The sequence below is a fragment of the Sturnira hondurensis genome, unplaced genomic scaffold, assembly GCF_014824575.4.
Source record: "Sturnira hondurensis isolate 20B ecotype Veracruz unplaced genomic scaffold, ASM1482457v3 Scaffold0025484, whole genome shotgun sequence".
NCBI lineage: Eukaryota > Metazoa > Chordata > Mammalia > Chiroptera > Phyllostomidae > Sturnira > Sturnira hondurensis.
Window position 1 is genome coordinate 13,601 of NW_028098115.1, and position 22,752 is coordinate 36,352.

A 22,752-nucleotide genomic window follows, 5' to 3' on the forward strand; every position below is an offset into this window, starting at 1 on the left:
TAAACATCACAGTCCTTTTGTGCAAAGCAAAATTCATCATGTGTTGATCATTTTTGATATGCTTTTTGTTTCATAAATGTATTCCCATGGGAAGAGACAGACACCAGACATGTGGTAAAAATAGTTCTTAAAAATCTCAATATTTACTTCCAGGAAAGTTTTATTCAATGTGCAATCTCTGTCTGTACAACTTTGTTAAGAGATGGAAATCAACTGGGTTATTTGCTTACATGGCTATATAACACTGTGTTTAAATGACAAATAAAAGATGAAATGCATGTGTGTCCTGAATTTTTGGTAGAAACCCCATACACCAGTGTTGGATACACCAAGAGCCTAAAAAGCCAGTTTTTCAATGCTTAGTTCACCATCCTCATCAACAGTGTACAAGGGGAGGCTGGAAGTTTGATTGAGGGTATGAGTAAAAATATCTTTAGTGAGTTGTTAGAATGTAATCTCCATAATGTAAATGAGGATTATATCAAAAGAACCACTCAGAAGGCTTGATCTTATTCCCTAGAGTTTGAAGGATACCTGTACTGTCCCTGATAAAGACCTGGAAAAAATGTCAATACTGTATTAAAAAGCTTACTCTAAGAGCACAGCAGAAAGAAATGGACTGCAACAGGAGCAAACTGAATTCCCACCAAAAATAGAGCAAATATAGAATATCCACATTTGACCTAGTTAGAGCTCAAGGAAGATCATCAATTTGAACTACCTTAAAAGGGATTCCACTCAATAGTACTACTTTATGAAGTAAGATCACCCCCTAAGTGATTCTACATGTAGTTAGTCACCAGAATCAGGGATGAAAGAAGTTGTAAGTAACCAACCAAGAAAGCCTTGCCTACATCACAGAACTGCAGTTTAGGGACCTTCCTGTCCCACAAATAAAGGCAAGGAAAAATGTGCAGAACCACCAGCGCAGGGGTGTTTCCTCAGGGTTTTGGAGATTTAAGCTGGAGGACCCAGGCAGGGTTTGCCATGTCGCCCTCCTTAGTATGTTAGGGGCAGAGAGGGAAGGATATGTTAAGAGTGCTCGAGCCACATAATAAACATGGAAATACTAAGTCCATGTGGAAGGCCCTACCTCATACATCAGGTACACCATTGTCTCTTGTGGGGGCCCGCCAGGCCATAAGGGGACCAAGGACAGAGTTCTCCACTGTGAGAATGGTGGATGAGCTTGGTTTCTGGTCCCTGGAGCCCGCGGGTACCTTGACACTTTCCTAACCTTCTAGTTCCCAGCCTTGAAGGACACAACAAGACTCTGGCGCAGGTGTCATGTTCCCAGATGGTTATGAGAACTTCTTGCCCTTTTGATAGCTTAAGGGAGTGCACGAACTTTGAAAAACAACATTGTTTCTAGTTCCCTGCAGTCTTGCTTTAGGCATTAACAGTTTGTATATAAGACAGCTGTTCCTTGAATAAATTTGCCATTTGCCAGCAGAGCACTTGGTCCTCTCCATTCTTTTAATTAAGTCCCTCGCCTCACCTCGTGACCACCCTTGCTGCAGCGGGCTGCGGCAGTCTCTCTAGAAAGTTCACTGATCCTTACAGGAATGGAGCTTAACCCCACTCCAACTGCAGGATCCTTGTCACCACCATGCAGAAAACATGGGGTAGCCCAGCCCAGTGTGGTTGGCTTGAGCCCTGCTGGGGAGTGGGGGTGTTGGCCAAGGGAGCCTCTGAGCACAGGGCTGTTGGCATCTTCTGTCAGAGCTGCCTGTGGGTATGAGGAGGTCACCAAGCAACTCTGCTGCGTCCCTGTTTGCTGCACTTGCATTGTGATTTATAACCTTGAAGAGTCTACTTTTCTCCTGCAGTTAAAAAAAAATTCCATTAAGGAGACACACACACACACACACACACACACAATTAATATGGGAGAAGAAAGAAAGATGAATAGGCAGCAGACAGAGGATTTTTAAGGCAGTGAGAATACTCTGTATGTTTTTTACAATGATAGATACATGTCATTATACATTTGTCCAAAACTATGTAAAGTATAACACCAAGAGTGAACCCTAGAATAAACTATGGATTTTGGGTGATTATGATGTGCCAATGTAGGGTCATCCTTGTGGGGGAAAAAAGTACCATTCTGAAAACTAACATCCATAATGGGGAAGAGGGGACTATGTATATTTATGTGTGGGGGCAGAGGGTATATTGGAAATATCTGTGCCTTCCTCTCAACTTTGTTATAAATCTAAAACTACTCTTAAAGTAATTAAAGTCTTTAAAAAAGAGAAGGGCATGCCAGAAAATATAGTAGATATAAGTGAAACCCCCAACAAAGAACTAAAAAGCTTAATAAAATACCTAATACAACACATTCATGACACATAAGAAACAAGATACTATGAGAGACAACATAAACAATAAATAGATCAGAACAATAAAACTTTCAATTTCAGAATAAAGCATCTTTGAGAGTCCTAGAATTCAAGGCAAAGTAGCAAATTATATTGTTCCAATTATATAATAAAACAATATAAATCAGAGAAATAAATTTGTATGGCATTATATTTCAAAAAAGAATTTCCTCTTCAATTAGTTTCCCCATGATTTTATTTCAAATTTAGTTTTTACAAATTTCTTGTAAAATATGACACATGGCAGAAAATGAATAAAAGATATATACAAAGTGTAATAAGTAAAATGAATAATTAATTATAAACCAAACACCTAATAGCCACTACCAAACACAAGAAATAGGACATTGCAAGAACTCTGAAAGTCCCTTTCATTTTTAAAAAATATATTTTATTGATTATGCTATTACAGTTGTCCCATTCCCCCCTTTCACTCCCCTCTACCCTGCACACCCCCTCCCACCCACATTCCACCTCTTTAGTTCATGTCCATGGGTCATACATATAAGTTCTTTGGCATCTACATTTCTCATACTATGCTTAACCTCCTCCTGTCTATTTGCTACCTACCATCAATGCTACTTATTTTCTTTACCTTTCCCCCCTCTCTGCTCCTCCCACTCCCCTGTTGATAACTCTTCATGTGATCTCAATTTCTGTGGTTCTGTTCCTGTTCTAGTTCTTAGTTTATTTTGTTTTAAGTGTGGTTGTTAATTATTGTGAGTTTGCTGTAATTTTACTGTACATGTTTTATCTTCTTTTTCATAGGTAAGTCCCTTTAACATTTCATATAATAAGGGCTTGGTGATGATGAACTCCTTGAATTTGATCTTATCTGAGAAGCACTTTATCTGTCCTTCCATTCTAAATGAAACTTTGTGGGATAGAGTAATCTAGGATGTAGGTCCTTGCTTTTCATGACTTGAAGTACTTCTTTCCAGCCCCTTCTTGCCTGTAAGATCTCTTGTGAGAAATCAGCTGACAATCTGATGGGAACTCCTTTGTAGGTAACTGTCTCCTTCTCTCTTGCTGCTTCTAGGATTCTCTTCTTATTTTTAATCTTGAGTAATGTAATTAGGATGTGCTTGGGTGTGTTCCTTCTTGGGTCCCACTTCTTTGGGACTCTCCGACCTTCCTGGACTTCCTGGAAGTCTACTTCCTTTGCTAGATTGGGGAAGTTCTTTATTATTTGTTCAAATAACTTTTCCACTTGTTGCTCTTCCTCTTCTCCTTCTGGTACCCCTATAATGTGGGTGTTGGAACGTTTAAAGATGTCCTAAATGTTCCTAAGCCTCTCCTCATATTTTTAAATTCTTGTTCCTTTTCTTTTTTTATTCAATGTTTCTTTCTTCCTTTTGTTCCACTCCATTGATTTGAGTCACAGTTTCCTCCCCATCCCTATTGGTTCCCTGTACATTTTCCTTCATTTCACTTAGCATAGCCTTCATTTTTTAATCTGATTTGCAACCAAATTCAACCAATTCTGTGAGCATCCTGATTACCAATGTTTTGAACTGTGCATCTGATAGGTTGGCTATCTCATCATCGCTTAGTTGTATTTTTTCTGGAGCTTTGATCTGTTCTTTTGTTTGGGCCATTTTTTTGTCTTGATGCATCTGTTATGTAGTGAGGGGTGGAGCCTTAGGTATTCACCAAGGTGGGTCACCCCAGTCACTGGGTTGTGGGTCACCCCAGTCACTGGGTTGTGACAGTGTACATGGGGCAGAGGTCCAAGAGAGAACAATGGTACTTGGCTCTGTTCTCTTCTGGATTTCAGTCACTTCCCCTGCTTCTCACAAGCAAATTGGGCCCTTCTGGTTCTGATTCCCAGGAGGGTGGGTTTGTGTATGTTCTAGGACCCTGTAGGTCTCTCCAATGAACTCTTCTGTGAGGTTGGAAATTTCTCCCAGCACCTCAACCCCAACAGGTATTTTCAATCAGTGATTGAGGCTTTATTTCCTCATGCTGGGACCCTGGTTTGTGTGGTCTCTCAGTCTCAAGTTTCACCTGGTTTATCTGCACACAAATGTGGGACTGCCTGCTCTGCCAGCCACCTTGCATGCATGCCCAACTCCACAGTCCACCGCCTGGCTGGGTCTACCAGCTGCTGCCTTACACATCCAAGGTCCACCAGCCACAGCTTTGCCACAGCCCTCTCAGCCCAGCCGCCTGACTCCACCCCTCCTGCTAGTCTGGATGAATGTGTCTTCTTTAATTCCTTGGTTGTCAGACTTCCATACAGTTCAATTTTCTGTCAGTACTGGTTGTTTTTTATTTTTAGATTGTAGTTGTCCTTATTTTGGTTGTGCAAGGAGGCACAATGTGTCTACCTATACCTCCATCTTAGCCAGAAGTCCTCCCTTTCATTTTTATCATATTTATTTCTCTAATTTTTAATGTAAACATCTTTGCTTTATCATTTCTTCCTCTACTAAAAATATAGTTAAGATTTCCCTGCTTACAATAAAAAATAAAAAATAAAAAATAAACTGTACATAATTACAAATATCATTAACATCATCTTCAATTTATTTTACTTTGTATACAATAAAATTTAATCTTTTAATTAACTTCAGTTCGATCAGTTTTTGCTTATGTAATTTGAAGTTCTGCTGTTAGGTACATCCTACATCTGGAATTGTTATATCTTTCTGGAGAAATTACCTATTTTGAATCATGTAATGTCCTTACTTATTTCTTATAATGTTCCTTATTCTCAAAATGTACTTTGATATTAACAGAGCTATCACAATTTTCTTTTAATTAACATTTGTATGATTAATCTTCCTCTAGTATCTTAGTCTAATTTCTGATATGACTGGATTGAAATCTATCATTTGGTAACTGCATTCTATTTTTCTATTTAATTCTTTTCCCCTCTTTTTCTACTTTTGGGGGTTATTTTTATGAGTCCATTTTAATTATACTATTGCTTTATTATTTGTATATTTTTAATTTTTTACATGGTTGTCCTAGGTTTACAACATATATTTAATCAGAGTCTAAATGTTTTTCTCTTTGTAGTCTCAGATTTTTCAACATAAGATGTCTATTACTTATTTAATAAAAAAAATAATAAAAGTTAAAATAAATATGTTTTAGAAACTCAAAAAAAACCCTCACAACTTCATACTGCATTGTATGGGATTTATTTAACCCAGCTCTTATTAATGAATAGCTATTATCTTCCCTTATTTTTTATTGTAAGTAATGCTAATATCAATATTCTTATCATCACACAAATATTTGTTGAAATGCACCCACACTCATTTGTTGTCTTTGAACATTTTTACGGTATATGCAATAATTAATTTTGTTTAAACTTTATGTGGCCAAGCCATCAATTATTTCTTTAATGGCATCTGGGCTTTGTTTTATGCTTTAGAAGAACCTTCACTCCAATATTATAGAATAAAAATGACTCATCAAAAAATAATATTATTATACTATTTGATGTGCTGTGTAACTCTCCAGAGTGTTGGAAACTGCTCTGCCTGGTTTCAGGAGTTGTAGCTGACCCCCATGAATAAGGCTGAGTGAGTGACCTCCGGATTGTGAGCCACTAAGGAGACAAAGCTTATCTCCCTGGCAGGAGCGCTGCTTCTGCTTCATCCATCTCTGCCCCTAATACTTGGTCGGTTAGTGAGGGATGGGTAAGAACCCTCAGAGGAGGGGCAACCTAAGCCAGACACAGTCACTTGGGAGGCTCTCAAGGAAGGACTCTGGGGGCTGCAGCAAAGAGGTGTGATGGACCCTCAGCCCCTGGCTCTTCTGACATAGCCTGAGTCCCCATTTCCTCTGGGAGAAGCACTTCCTGGCTCTAATTCACTTAAGCCTGAAAACCTATGACTGGTAAGGGGGTGGTGCAGTCCTTTGCGGGCTAGAGCAGGTTCCAGGGTGATCAGGCATAAGAAAGAACTCCTAATGTCCCTTGAAGCCTGCTTTGCAAAGAGTTCTTTCATTCTTATGATAAGGGCCCGAGCAGGAAATTCCTGTGTCTCCCAAAATTTTTGCAGCCCCATTACCTGACAGACACTGACTCAGACTAAGCCCTCAGGTTTCTTTGAAATTTTATCTATTTTTTTATCATTGCTGCCTGACATTGATTGATGAGCTTTACCTGTATTCCTGTGTATTACAACCCAATAAAAGCCGTTGAAGAAAGAGGTTTTTGGTCTTTCTTTTGTGAGAGATTGACCACCTTTCCTCCCCAAGGAGATCATGTCTTGGTAGTTTCACTTTCATCTGTGGCAGACAAGGGGATTTGTGGGCAAAGTTACCCCCACAACAGAGTACTGGAAGTTTTACCCAGAATAATCAGTCAAGGAAAAGTAAAAGGCAACAAACTAGAAAAGAAGGTAAATTGTCTTGGCAGATGGCATAACCTGTCCAAAAACACTCTGCAATTGATTATATAGATGAAATTGTAAAGATCCTACCAAAAAAATTGTTAGAAGTACCAACAAATTCAGTAAAATTGCAGGATATAAAAGCAACATACAGCTGATTTGTATACACTAACTATGAAATATATGAAAGAGAAATAAAGAAAATGCTCCCATTCACAATAGAATAAAAAAAATAAAATACTTTAGAATAAATTAAACCAAGGAGGTGAAACTATAGGATTTTAATGAAAAAAAATTGAAAAAGATGGTAATAAATGAAAAGTTAGTACATTTTTATGGATTGGAAGAACTAATATTGTAAAAAATGTCCATACTACTCAAGGCCATCAAAAGATTCACTGCAATTCCTATTGAAATTCCAAAGGTATTTTTCACAGAAATAGAAATGACCTAAAATTTGTGCAAAATCACAAAGACCTCAAATAGCCAAAGCAATCCTGAGAAAGAAGAACAAAGCTGGAAGCATCAGATTTCCTGATTTCAAACATTACTACAAACCATAGTCATCAAAACAGTATGGTACTGCCATAAAAATAGACACATAGACAAATGGAACAGAATTCAAGGCCCAGAAATAAACCCTCACATATATAGTCAACTAATATTTGACAAGGGAGACAATGAGAAAATGGCATAGAGTGTCACTGAATATCAAGTTCACTTATGAACTGGCCCAGTAACCACCAGTGAAGATTTTCTCATTGATCCTCACTGTCACCTCACTCCTAGAAAAACCTATGAGTCATATTTAAAGAACTGGCTTAAGAGGACCTTAGGGAGCAACCCAATTTTTTTAGAATTATAACAAAAGACCAATGATAAAAAATTTCTTCTCACATTTGCACTGGTTTCAAAGTCCTTGTTTCTTTGAAAATGAAATCAGGGTGGAAACCAACAATTTGACTAGATTAGTTTAATTAAATGACTGCTTCCCTCTTATATTTTATATTACATGAATTAACATCACTCCCCATTATATCATATCACACAAGGGAGTTTCTACCTAGTACCAACAACCTGGTCATTACACTGAAAAACTCCAGGAAAATTTCACGGATTTAATTTGAAAGTGACCAACAGAATATAGTTTCCTGTTTCTCTGTGTTGTAGCATTTCATTTAAGCTAAAGAGGAAATGTTCACAAACATGTCTCAGTTTCAGAATTAGAGTTCTGGGCAAAACTTCCACCTATTGTACTGAACCACAAAGAAGGCGAGTCCTCAATGGAACACAATCTTTACAATAGAAAGCCTCCAAAACCTCACCCAGTATTTCCCCTAGATTCTGTTTTCCTAACTCTGGCCACCGCCTAGGAACTGGATGAACTCCAGAGATTGGAAAGAGGGTGTACTCCAGGGAACACTTGAAGAAACCACTGAGACCATTTGGGGAGAGACATGGATTTTGGGAGTAATCCCTGAGAGGAAACATAGATTAAATACAGCTTCTCTCGTTAAATGTCTCAACAAATTACTAGAAAACAAGCACTGAGAGCCTCCAGAAATTAAGGAAGTCCAATGAGCCACACAGAGTGCCCTCACCTGGAGTTTTCCTCAACAGAGCCAATGAGAAGGAGATGCCTTTATGTTCAACATCATGGTGCCCATTGCTCTCTCCAAGCTGAGCCAGGATATCCATCATCATGTATGAAAGACAAAAAAGGACTAATTGTCCACATTACAGCCACTGTTGTGATATACTGCAGAGTGCCTTTTACTTTAGAAATCTGATTAGTCATTGTTCCTCAGTAGTAGGAGAATGTAAATGTTGCATTTTTCAACACTTAATATTCATTGGGTGAAAAGTCAAACACCCTCAGTGAAGCCTATCTGTAAAGTGAACAGTTAAAGTAGATCATCTGCACCATTTCCCGCCACCCCCAAAGTCTATGACTTTGACTATTAGGGACCATCTTTCTGAAATCTCACTTTCCAGGAGTAACCAGGCAATAAACTCTTCTCTCAGACTATCTGGGAAGACAGTATACCAGTGAGGAACATTTGGAAGAAGACTATTTAATCAAGCTATCATTCTTGAGGTGGGTAGACTGATTGATTGGTTGGTTGGTTGGTTGGTTGGATTCTTATATTGGAAAGAAGTGTATGAAAGAGCTGGTCCCTCAGATTGTAGCTCATATGGTAATTTATGAAAACCAAAATCATGAGAAACAGTATGTTTATGAAATAAAATGGTGGATATTCCATTCTAATAGCCTAACCATTCTCAGCAAGTAATTTTGGAGGCTTTGGAGTGTGGAGTTATGCAAAAGCTGATGGAGTCATTATATTCTATCAATGGTTAAAATGAAAATTGATCACCCTGGGTTTTCCATTCAGCTCCTCATCCTTTGATCATCTCGTTACTTATCTACACATTCACCAAAGGCTACAGGAAAAATAGAGTTGCTGCTGGCAAATCTTAGAGGGTATGGTGGTAGAAAAGATAAAATGAGATATGAAGTTGCCAGGGTATAATGCAGAGTGCCCCAAACTGTTATTCACATTAAGCAGACATGGTCCATTTTCAGAAAGGAGGACAGGAAGCACAAATCTTATGAATCTGCCTCTTGGTTTATATCTATGAGCCTGGACTTAGTTCATGACCCACAGCAGGGAAACTGATTTATTTATGCCTCATAAATAACCATCTGGGAATCATTTCTTGAGCACCTTATTAAGTGAAGTTGGTAAAGAGAAAGGCCTTTTGAATTCAGTATTGACTGGAGAACTGTACTTGAGAATTTGGATGCTCAAACCTACCTTTCTTATGTCCCTTTAGAAATATCAATAGGGGACTAGTAATACTGGTTTCAAGTATTGAAGTTCAAATACTGTTTTCTTCTCTGTTCTTTGTCTTTCAAATTTCTTTGGCTCCCATTTCTGACAAAGTCATGACTGGTGACCTCCAATAAACAAGGCAAGAAATATGAATTTAACAAGAGAACTCAACATCAAAACTATCATTTTTAAGACTCTCACTCAATGCTTTTTTAAATTTAATAACTGTAAGATTACTGGGGGCTTTTTTGGAGGGTTGTTTAAGAAAGGGAGAGAAATATCCATGTGTGGTTGCCTCTCACATGCCCCCTGGAGAGGGCACTACTTGGCTCGCAACACAAGCATGTGCCCTGACTGGGAATTGAACCAGCAACACTTGGATTTGAAGGTCGGTGCTCAATCCACTGAGCCACATCACCCAGGGCAGATTAAACACAAATATTCATATATTTTTGTTCAATTCTTAAATATAAATTTAAAATATGTTTTCAGTCTTCACCCCAGAGTATTTTTTTTATAGCTTTTAGAGACAGAGGAAGGGAGAGAGAGAAACACTGATCATTTGCCTTCCACGTATGCCCAGACTGGGGATCAAACCCACAACCTAGGTATGTACCCCTACCAGAAATTGAACCCACAACTTTTGGTTACATGACAATGCTCCAACCAACTGAAGCATACCATCCAGGGCATTAAATATAAATTCTTAAATACTGCTGAAAAGTACCCACTTGTCTAAATATTTTAAAATGTACTCTCCCATTTCAGAGAACAAAATTAATTTTCCACAGTAAAAACTCATTTGATCTCAGATCCCTTTGTTTTTATCAGCTAAAAACACTCACTAAAAGGACTAAATCTTTGTGCTAAAAACACTATTTGCTTTATTTTATCTAAGTAGAATCTAAACATGAAAATTAAGCAGTTCACGTTGCATAGTATGTGTAAAAAACATGAAGGTAAACACTTGCAAATAGTTAGAGATATTCAAAAATAGTATGCTCACTTATCCTTTAGAGCCAATATATTTCATATACTAGGTCTTTTGTATATTTTTTAGGTGTCACTCAATTGGTCAGAGTGATATTTGAAAAGAAAATCTTTAAAGCAAAATTGAAGAACAGCTTTGAGTCTTGAGTGTAGTGACATTTGTAACAATTAATTCAGTTGATTAGACTATTCAGAAAAGCCAGTTTCCTGGAGTAAGTTTCATATCCATATGCAATTCAAATTATTGTGTTTGGTTGCCAAGGTTTTAACCCAATATCACAATATCTGTTCTCAAAATATATGTCTTTCTTTAAAACCATGTAAGCTGAATAAGAAAAAGGGGATGAGTTTGTACATGAAGACCCTTAGTCAGCTTCACAAAACAAACTAAAGTCAGAAAAGGTCTTCTTAAGCACCAAAGAAAAACAGAAATACATTTGTGTGGTTGTATCAATGATGTGGAAAATTCTTGCTGCATTTGGATTCTAACAAAATAATACTGAGATTTAGAACCACAGTCAGTCCAAAATAAGGTAAGATTTATTCCCACCTGCTCTCAAAATATCTCATATGTTTTCCTGCAGAATTTAAGTTCCCTTCTCAATAAAGTCCTTGAGATATGTAGGAAGCAAAGCAACTTGGGTTTACACTCATGCCTTTCTCCTTTATAGATTTAAGACCCATGAACAGATCAGCAACATACGTTGTGACTGAGTTTGTTCTCCTCGGATTCCCTGGTTGCTGGGAGATACAGATTTTTCTCTTCTCGTTCTTTTTGGCAATTTATATCTTGACCTTGCTGGGGAATGGAGCCATTATCTGTGCAGTGAGATGGGACCCACGACTACACACCCCCATGTACTTCCTGCTGGGAAACTTTGCCTTCCTTGAGATCTGGTATGTTTCCTCCACCGTTCCTAACATGCTAACCAACATTCTCTCCAAAACCAAGGCCATCTCATTTTCTGGTTGCTTCCTCCAGTTCTATTTCTTCTTTTCCCTCGGCACAGCAGAATGTCTGTTCCTGGCAATAATGGCTTATGATCGGTACCTGGCCATCTGCCACCCACTGCACTACCCCACCATCATGACTGGGAAGTTCTGTGGAATGCTGGTGTCCCTATGCTGGCTCATTGGGTTCCTTACCTACCCAATCCCCATTTTCTTCATCTCCCAACTCCCCTTCTGTGCATCCAATGTCATCGATCACTTCCTGTGTGACATGGACCCACTGATGGCTCTGTCCTGTGCTCCAGCCCCCATTATTCAGTTTGTTCTCTATACTCAGAACTCCCTTGTCCTTTTCCTCACTATGTCGTATATTCTCCGATCCTACACTCTGTTGCTCAGAGCTGTTTTTCAGGTCCCTTCTGCAGCTGGCCGGAAAAAGGCCTTTTCCACCTGTGGTTCTCATTTAGCTGTGGTGTCTCTTTTCTATGGAACAGTCATGGTAATGTATGTGAGCCCTACCTACGGCATCCCAAGTTTGATGCAGAAGATCCTCACACTGGTATATTCAGTAATGACTCCTCTCTTTAATCCCCTGATCTATAGTCTTCGTAATAAGGACATGAAACTTGCTCTGAGAAATTTCCTCTTCAGCATGAGAATTCGTCATAATTCATGAGCCAGAAATGTGCCTTATTTCCAAACTCTAATAAGTAATAAGTTGGAGATGTATAAGTGCCTTCCATCGTCTTTTAGTCCTTATTCTGAGGACAAAAATACCTATGCTGACTACAAAGGCTTTATTCACTGCAGTGAAACATCTTTTTTAAAAAAAGGCTGTCCTTATTGGAATGATAAAATACAACTCCTATATGAGAGAACTTAGACTTTCATGAAAGATTTATCATCAGTTTTAGAACAAGTCTAATAATCAACTGTTGGTATCCCCCACTATCCAAAGGGAAATTGTTCCTATGAAACCTTTCTTGAGGTGATGTGGCATATAGGGAAGAAGAAATTACCATTAATTTAAAAGCAATAATCTTCTTTGGACTTTACTTAGGAAAAATAGGTATTAATGCAGGTCTTTCATAAAAACAAAGTGGCGTAATGCAAACTTTTGAAAAGCAAGGGATATCTACAGTTAAAGGTACAGTGAGTTTTTTGTTAATTTTTTATTGTTACTGTTTTTTATTGTTGTTAAGTACAATTGCCTCCATTTTCCCACCACCACTCTCCACCACCCCACCTCCTACCTTCAATCCTATTCCCCTTTGGCTTTGTCCATGGGTCCTTCATACATGTTCCTTGTTGACCCTTCCCATTCTTCCCCCCATTACCCCTCCCAGCCTCCCCTCTGGTTACTATCAGTTTGTTCTTTATTTCAGTCTCTCTGGTTATATTTTGCTTGCTTGTTTGTTTTGTTGATTACATTCCACTTACAGGTGAGATCATATGTTATTTGTCATTCATTGCCTAGCTTATTTCACTTAGCATAATGCTTCCCAGTTCCATCCATGCTGTTGCAAAGGGTAGGAGCTCCTTCTTTCTTTCTGCTGTGTAGAATTCCATTGTGTAGATGTACCATAGTTGTTTGATCCACCCATTTATTTAGACATCATTGATATACAAAAAGACTGCATATGTTTAATATATATTAAATATCCATAAGTAGCCATGAGGCTACTTTTAAGTAGCCATGAGACTTTTCTATAATCTTTAACAGACATTCTTCCCTTATACCTACTCCAGCAATTTTACCTCATGCATTTCCTCTGTTGAGGGGGGAAAAAAAACACTTTCTTGACCAGAAGGAACTCTTTCAACAAATTTTCCTAGAGATATAATTTCTTTGTGATAAGTTTAAAATAAAATTTGGATACATGCTAAATAATAATGTCAAAGTTGCTTTTAACACTTCTGTTACTGCATGCACCATATTGGAGTGTAATTTCTTTATTTAAATGTACTTCCCCTGAGGGAAATTTGCCCTCTTCATTTCTAGAGCCCCAATACACAGTGACAAAGAGGAAAGCAGCCTCTGGCAATTGGGACCAGGTTGTCTTGGTGTTACCAGGAGTTCTTGGAGCTCACAACCAGGCCATGGTGTAATCCTGTTGAACATTAGCAATTTCACAGATGACCAACATCAGACAAGGTCATTCTGTGACCATGATGGATCAAGACAAAACACTACCACTCTATAATCAAGTCTGAGTAGAGACAAAATCAAAACACTATCGCAACCACCAAAAAAATGACCATACATTGCCCTCTTTAGGCTAATATGAGTGACTGCTGCCTCTTTACCAAGTATAGCCTTAGCCAACTGCCTTTTAGATAAAAATTAAGAGACCCAATTATAGAATTTCCCTCCACTTTCTGATAGCCTCCAGAAAAAACCTATACTTCCTTAAATTATCCCAAAAATCAACTAACCCAAGCCCAAATTATATAATAAATCCTTCCTAGCTTTGACTGGTGTGGCTCAGTGAATTAGGTGTTCTTCTGCAAACCAAAAGGCTGCAGGTTGGAATCCCAGTCTGACCACATGCTTGGGTCGCAGGGCCAGTCCCTGGTTGGGGCATGTGTGAGAGGCAACTGATCAATGTTTCTCCCCCTCTCTTTTTCCCTCCCTTTCCCTCTCTCTAAAGAAATAAAATCTTTTCATAAATAAATTCTTTCTAAAATCTTCCTACTGAGATGCCCCATGTTCCTAATGGCCTATGTTCTCTCTCATTGTTAGAAGCCAATAAACCCATCTGTATTCAATGACAAATGTGTTCCCGATGGTCTTTGCATGGTTAAGAACCAACAGTAGCATTGGGTTGGCAAAAAATCCATATGGTTTCTTCCATAAAAGACACATTTTTCATTTTCACCAATAGTTTTATTGATTTGGATATTTTGAGAATGTCGGGCATCTCCTGAGTGGTGTAATGTCCATTGTTCTCAATTAATGTTTCCATTTGACTGCTATCAACTTCAGCTGGTCTACCCAACAGTGGAGCATCATCCAGTGAGAAATTTCCAAAACAAAAACTCACAAACCACTTTTAACATGTTCTGNATTTCCACTGGCTCATGCAAACTGTTGCTGCCAAATAATGCACACACTTATGTATATGTAACTAATGCCTTAAAGTGCAAACTCTGCACCATTTGACATTTTGTGAAATTTTAATATGTACAGTGTTCCTTGGAACACACAAAAATATAATTATTTTCCACAAAAAATCAACAGAGATGCCTCCAAATTCCTTTAAGTTTTTTCCACTATGTCAGACAAACATTACTTTCCTGATGTACCACTGCCTTAAGAGACAGCAAATCTGTTCAGTCAATGATTCTCTAATACCTTGGAAGAATTAAATTATTCTAAATCTGGGAGGAGGCTCCCAGAATTGTGCTTGAAGATGAAAATATTTATAGCTTTAAAACTTTATGAACTTGTGGGAGGTTGATTCTACATCAATACAACTTAAAATTTTACTGACTCTTCTCTCCTCAGTTCTCCAAATATACTGTCCCCAGACAGCCATCTCTGTCCTTTATTATAGTGCATATAACAACAACCACCTCAGTGTCCTTCTCCCTCAGTTAATAAACTGTTTTTCTCATATTTTTGAATAATATTTGCTGGCATTGTGAGGTTTGACTTCAGCTGCTTATTTCTTCCCAGGCACTTGTAAAAGAATTAATATTAAGATAAACTATCACAATGATTATGTCCTTGTGCATGAGCAACCAGACATCCAATATATTAAAACAGTGGATTAACAGGGTTTTATCTTCAATTATACATTTCTCTATAGAACACAGAAGTCTAAACACCAAATATATGAAGAAGTACATTTAAAAATTATGTCTAAATATCTAAGGAGCATTGAGCACTGTACAATATTAATCCTATCAGAATTTTAGTCTTTAATGTATTATCTTTTTGCGGGTTTACATAAGAACATGTGACTTCTTTTACTTTTTTTTAAAGATTTTATTTATTTATATTTAGAGAGAGGGAAAAGGGGAAAGAGAAACATCAATGTGTGGTTGCCTCTTGCATGCCTCCTAGTGGGGACTTGGCCTGCAACACAGGAATGTATGTGCCCTAAACTGGGAATCAAACCTGCAATCCTTTTGTTCACAGGCTGGTGCTCAATCCACTGAGCTACACCAGCCAGGGCTTCTTTTACTTTCTTACTTTGACACAAGAACACCATAAAACAGCCCAATGTAAGTGTCAAAAGCACTACACTTGGAGGTTCAGATTTAAGCTCAGGCTTCCCACTAACTAGCTGTATCACCTTATTTATCTTAAAGCTCTCATACTGTTGTATCCAATACCAAAGTAGGCACTCAATCAATATTTATAAATTTTATCAGGAGCCAAGTCTTGGAGGAACCAGTGAAGAAATGAAAGAGCTCTCCTGTTTGCCTGCCAACTAATAAATTGTTCTACACCGACGGGCAAGTAAATAACAGGAAGGGTAGATTCCTCCCTCCCAAATGTTCAAGCACCCAGTAGGCAAAGAGGAAATGTGTAGGCTATGACAGGAGCACAAAGAGAAGCAAGGCTAGACAGGGCTAAGAGGCTGGTAGGCTTTAGACCCACACTGGGATTCCGTATCTCCTGGGAAGCATACTTTTACCTAACCACACTGATAAACTATGCACTCTCCCATTAAGTGGAGCCACATCCTAAAATCTCAGTACCTTGGATCTACTTCTACACTCATCTGACGAGATGCTGGTATACACTCTTCTATAGACCTCCAGCTCTGAACAAAAATAAGCAGGGCCAAATAAGCAGGGCCACGTAGCCATTTTATTTACCTTCTCTATCAGTGTAAATATGGAAAATACATGGGAAAATGTGAAACACTCATATTCTAAATCTAAGGTAAGCAAGAACAGAAAAACATGTGTTCTGAGAATTGTAAGCAACAACAGAATAACATTTATTCATTCACCATTTTTGTGTACTATAAATAGACACCATGCTAGAGTTAGAAAGACATTTTTAAAAACCATATGATCTCATTTATAACTGGAATCTAATAAACAAAATAGACTAATGAGAAAAATCGAACCAGACATGGAAACATGAACAGACTGATAGCTGTAGGAGTGGGGAGAATGGTGGGAAGAGGAGGAAGGGATTAGACAAAGAAAATGTATGAACAACCCAGGGACATGAACAATGGAGAGGGAATTGACTGTGGACAAAAGGGTCAAGCTGGATGGAGGGGGCAAAAGATAAAAGAATTGGGACAACTGTAATAAAATAAGCAGTTAAAAAATAAAGTACAAAAAATTTTAAAAGGCGTATTTCCTACCTACAAGAGATCATGATCTTTTGGGAAATAATGATTTACAAATTACTCATATTTTACAAATAGTAATAAAAATATATACATATGGTTAATTTATCTAGAATGCAGTTCTCAATGAACACATGAAACTATGCAGAGATTTCTCTGTCTTTCTTGGGCTTGGTCCTAGACATAGCTCTATAAGCAAGTTTACCTATAGGCTTATACCTAACCCCCATTGTTTAGTAAAAAGGTCATCAATTCAATACTCAAACAAGAGTTTTCTGTCCTGCACCTTGACCATAGCCTGGCCAAAGAGTGGGTAATAAGGCACTCAAAGTCAAGCCCACTGCATTGTTTCTCCAAGGGTGAACTGGTACCAGGACGATATACTTTAGCAGGGTCCCTTTGTCCAAAAAGAAGTCACACAAATGGGCTTTTGTATACTAGAAAGAAATATATATCTCTATCACAGCTTTAAAATCATACTAAAAAATATTTCTAAATCTCACTTAAAATATATAACTCAAGAAGTCACTCTGAAAAGACTACATACTCTATGATTCCAACTATAGGAGATTCTCAAAAAGGCAAAACTATGAAGATAGTAAAAGCATCGGTGGTTGGTTTTCAACAGCATGGATGGAACTAGAAGGTATTATGCAAAGTGAAATGTCAACAGAGAAAGACAAATACCATATGATTTCACTTATATGTGGAACATAAGGAACAATACAAAAAAAAACAAAAACAAAACAGAAACAGACTCATAGATACAGAGAAAAGACTGATGGTTGCCAGAGAAGATGGAGTTTGGGGGCTGGATGAACAGGTGAAGGGTTTAAGAACTACAAATTGGTAGTTACAAAATAGTAACAGGAATATAAAATACAGCATAGGAAAAATTGTCAATAGTATTGTAATAACTATGCATCAGAAGGACCACTTTTCAAAGTATATGACTGTCTAAACACTATGCTGTATAGCTGAAAGTAATACAAAAGAATATTGAATGTAAACTATAATTGAAAAATAAAATTTAAAAAACAATAATCTATAAACAAAAATAAATAAATAAATAAAAACTGACCAGTGTGGCTCAGTTTTGAGTGTCATTCCACAAATCTAAATGTCGCCAGTTCCTTTTTTGACCAGGGCCAATGCCTGGGTTGTAGGCTCTTCCCTAGTCAGAGTGCTTACAGGAGGCAACTGGCTGATGTTTCTCTCCCTTTGTTTCTCCCTCCTATCCACTTTCTAAAAATAAATAATGAAAAATAAAATCTTAAAAATAATAATAATAGGATTTAGGGCTTCTAGCCAAGATGGAGACATAGGTAGATATGTTTCAAATCCTTGCACAACCAAAGGAAGGATAACAACCAATTCAAGAAAAAAATAACCAGAACTGCAAGCAAATTAAACTGTTTGGAAGTCCAACAACCAAGGAGTTAAAGAATAAACATTCATACAGACTGGTACAATGAGACAAAGAAATATTGTCAAAGAAAGAAAGATCAAAACTCCAGAAAAATAACTAAATAACAAAGAGACAGCCAACCTATCACATGCAGAGTTCAAAACACTGGTAATCAGGATGCTCACAGAAATGATTGAGTATGGCTGCAAAATAAAGGAAGAAGTGAAGGGTATACAAAGTGAAATAAAGGAAAATATACATGAAACCAACAGTGAAGAGAAAGAAACTGGGACTCAAATCAACAGTTTGGAGCAGAAGGAAAAAAGAAACATTCAAGCAGAACACAATGAGGAAACAACAATTCAAAAAAATCAGGAGAGGCTTAGGAACCTCTGGGACAACTTTCAATGTACCAACATCTGAAATCATAGGGGTGCCAGAAGATGCAGAGGAAGAGCAGGAAAATAAAAAATTATTTGAAAAAATAATGAAGGAAGGAAGGAAATAGACATACAAGTCTGGTGAAGGAAATAGACATACAAGTCCAGGAAGCTCAGAGAATCCCAAAGAAGTTGGACCCAATGAGGAACACACCAAGACACATCATAATTACATTACCAAAGATTAAAGATAAGATTGGCATTGGTGATATACTGGTGAGCATAGCTGCCTCCCAAGATTACAGATAAGGGGAGTCTTAAGAACAGCAAGAGGAAAGGAAGACACTTTACCTACAAAGGAGTGTTCATGAGACTACCAGCTGATTTCTCTAAAGAAACCTTGCAATCAAGAAGGGTTTATAAAGAAGTATTCAAAGTCATGAGAGGCAAGGACCTACATCCAAGATTACTCTATCTCCAGCAAAGCTATCATTTTAATGGGGAGGGCAGAGAAAGGAGTTCATTATCACCAAGCCCTTATTATATTAAATGTTAAACGGACTTATGTAAGAAAAAGAAGATCAAACTATGACCAGTAAAATGACAAAAAAAACCTCACAACTATCAACAACTGAACCTTAAAATGCAAAAACAAACTAACCAAACAAGTAGAAAAGGAAGAGAATCGCAGAAATGGAGATCACATGGAAGGTTATCAATGGGGAAGGGCAAGGGGAGAATGGGGGAAGGTACAGGGAATAAGAAGCATTATTAATTGGTAGGTACAAAAGAGACAGGGGGAGTGTCAAGAATAGTGTAGGAAATACAAAGACCAAAGAACTTACATGTACAACCCATGGACACGAATTAAAGGAGGGGTATGCTAGAGGGGGCGGTACAGGGTAGAGGGGGATAAAGGAGAGAAAAAAATGGGACATAATATCACAATCAATAAAATATACTTAAAATAATAATAAAAACACTATTGGTTGCCAGGGGATAGAAGAAAAGGGAAGGATGAATAGATGAAATACAGAGTTTTAGGGCAGTCGGACTGCTCTGCATCACATTATAATGGTGGATACAAGTCATTACACATTGCCAAACCCCACAGAATGTACAACATCAAGCATGAACCCGAATATAAACTATGGACTTGGGGTGATGATGTGTCAGTGTAAGTTCATTGATGGTAACCAATGTACCACTGATGCAGGATGTTAATAGTAAGTGTCCATGTGAGGGTAGAAGGTATATATGGGAACTCTCTGAACTATCCATTCAATTTTGCTGTTAACCCAGAAGTTCTCTTTTAAAAAGTCTATATAAGGAACATTTTTTCAATATAACCTAATAATGAATATTGCCCAAAGCTGCACAGCTAGTATTTACTCTCCTTTGGGCAGTAACAAACAGAAGCAGACCAAGAAAGCTTTCCACAAGGCTTCCTGGAAATAGACATGCAGTCTATAGACCAAACTATCAAGGCTCTCATTCCCCAGATGATGGGTTTTCATCTCTATGTTTCTCCATCATTCACTAGGCTCATTTCACACACCTCAGTAAGATATCTTCTCCCCTCTCTGCTAGCATGAACAAAAGGCTTCAGGACAAACAGTAGTTGAAAAAGTCTACAAGTAGGCACCATTCAAGATGTCTCTGTGAAAATAATGCCCAAAGGATCCTTATGCCCAAGGCCTAATTCAAAGACAAAGTTTTAGCACATTAGAAAAGAAAGTTGAAGAAACAGAGTTATAGCAGAAGAACCTGGGGTCCCAAGATCCCAGTTTGGGACTCTGCAGCAGCTCTGCCTTGGCTGATTAAAGTGAGTGTTGAGAGCCTCTGATAGCAAATTAAAAAGGGAAGTCAAGAGTGACGGGGGCAGAAATGATTCCAGCAACTACCAATTAAAAATAAGTGGATCCCACAGCACTAAGGGACCATGACTCAAACTGTTGCATCAGCCAAGTTCCAATACCAACTCCCTGAACATGAAGAGGGAGCAAAGAGGAAGGGTGAGGGAGGGAGGGGGGCAGAGGTGTCCCACATTCTGGGAAGCTTCCACTTCTTATCCCAAGTGCATACAACCTGATAATTAAGGAGCAAGCAGTAGCTCTTCATTAGCCATTTAGAAAACCCAAGAACAGGCCATGGGAGACAGGATCTGTAGGCTGGGAAACTCACCGAATACTTAGGCTACTGACACAACAGCCCTGCTACCAATTCAGAATTGCTCTTGTAAAATCAGATCACATGTGACTCGTTGTCCTTTGTGAAGAACAATTCTACTTCCATGACCACCCTCCCCTCCATCCTGTACTTGTAAATAACTGCTGATTTTCAAAGCATGTTGCCAAGCACTACCTTCACTGGTTGTCACAAAATCCCTGTGGGTTTTGTCAGGTATGTATTATCTCCATCTAGGATTTCAAATAAGTTCATGCTGAAGTTAAAGAGAGTTGCCTAAGATCACACAGGGAGTACTGTTTGTATATTTTTCAGTGATATACCTCTATGCTTACATATACATAGAATATCTCTGCACGAAAAAAAAAATGGAATGGACACTGACTATAAAGGAACTAGGGGTCAGGAGTAGAAGGGAAGCTCTTTTTGTTGCTTTTTGATTTTACATGATTGTGAATACAACTTCCTGAAATTAAGTGAAAAAGGAAGTTATAATTAGGAAGTAGAAAATCACGATCAATTTCTCCTTCCCACTGTATAATATAAGGCTGCCTCCCAAGTTGGGTAAGAGGCCAGAGCAGATTTCTTTCTCCTGTATCTTCCCACTTATTCCCCATTCCATCACCCCCACCCACATACATATATACAGATTCTGTGAGTATGCTCCCATCATTGCCTGCTCTTTGAAAATCTGCCAGGAACTGATAGTGTGCTAAAAACCAACCACATAATAGAGAAACTGAAAATGTGATTCTGATTGACATGTATTCTTACATTTCCTTTGGAAATAAACAACATTTTTGTTCAAACATTTTAAGAGAGTAGAAAAATAACATGGCAGCATAAAGTTTCAAGTTTAGACAGAAAAGGCCATAAATACCTGCCAGTACAAGGGACTATGGTTTCCCAATACTCAACAGGATGGCAAGTCACTGAGAGAATGGAAAAAAAATCTCCTTTCCTGGATGTCAAGAGGGATTTCTAGGCCTGAATCCTGTCACAAGAAGAAAGAGAGGGGATCTATGACACAATGGGCAATGCAGCTACACACATCTACAGATAAAATACATAAAATTACATTGATAAAGTATTGGAAGAAATTGTCTCTCAGGCCACCTTCAAAAGTAAGTACAGAAAGTGCTAACAGAATACTGACACCAAGGGGCAGTCATTACCATAGACTAAAATAGACTACCAGGAGAGCGGCATAGTATCCTTTTAAAGTTCATTCATTAATTTCATGTAAAATGTATTCTGCACATGTGTCAGGTACCAAGGTAGGATCTAAGACCTCAAAGATGAGTACCTTCAACAACCTCGTACCCTAAGGAAACTGGCAAATATTTAAAAGACATTTGTGTCTTTTAAAAGACAATTGTCCTATGTGCTCTTAGACACATACACACAAAATCTATGTCAAGTATGCTCAGGAAAGGTTCACAAAAGTGGTAATGTTTGAGCTGAATCTCAAAGGACAATAAGGAGCTCTCCAGGAGTAAGGATAACACATTTCAAGCAGAACGAATCGCATGTGCAAAAGTACTAAGATACGAATGAGCATGGAACTTTCCAGATATTAAAAACATGTGCCACAGTCGGCTGAGCACTGCTCTGCAGAGTGAAGGATCACTGGTTCCATCCCCAGTAAAGACACACACTTGGGTTTTGGGTTCAGTTACTGGTCTGGGCCTATACAAGAAGAAATTGACTGATGTTTCTCTCTCACTTCACTGTTTCTCTCCTTCTCTATCCCTCCCTTCCCCTCTAAAAATAAATAAAATCTTTTTTAAAAAAATTTGGAGGTTGCCATGAATTAGGAGTACAAGAGGGCAGAAATGAGGTAAAATAGATAAGCATTAGGCCATGGCCCATGTGAGTTACTTACTAGAATTACAGATGGCTAAGTGGATTTTTAATGATTTCATATATTTATTTTTAGAGAGAGGAGATG

At 38.1% G+C, this 22,752-nt stretch overlaps 1 protein-coding gene across 1 annotated transcript; it reads left to right on the plus strand.

Moving 5' to 3' along the window:
- Positions 1-11,209: 11,209 nt before the first annotated feature.
- On the plus strand, positions 11,210-12,201 carry LOC118982652 (olfactory receptor 11H4). The gene has a single exon (XM_037039803.1). The coding sequence runs from the start codon at positions 11,210-11,212 to the stop codon at positions 12,182-12,184; it is 975 nt and encodes a 324-aa protein (XP_036895698.1). The 3' UTR covers positions 12,185-12,201.
- Positions 12,202-22,752: the final 10,551 nt, after the last annotated feature.

Excerpts from the sequence above, each read along its gene's own strand:
- LOC118982652 (XM_037039803.1), top strand. The coding sequence starts at position 11,210 with ATGCCTTTCTCCTTTATAGATTTAAGACCCATGAACAGATCAGCAACA.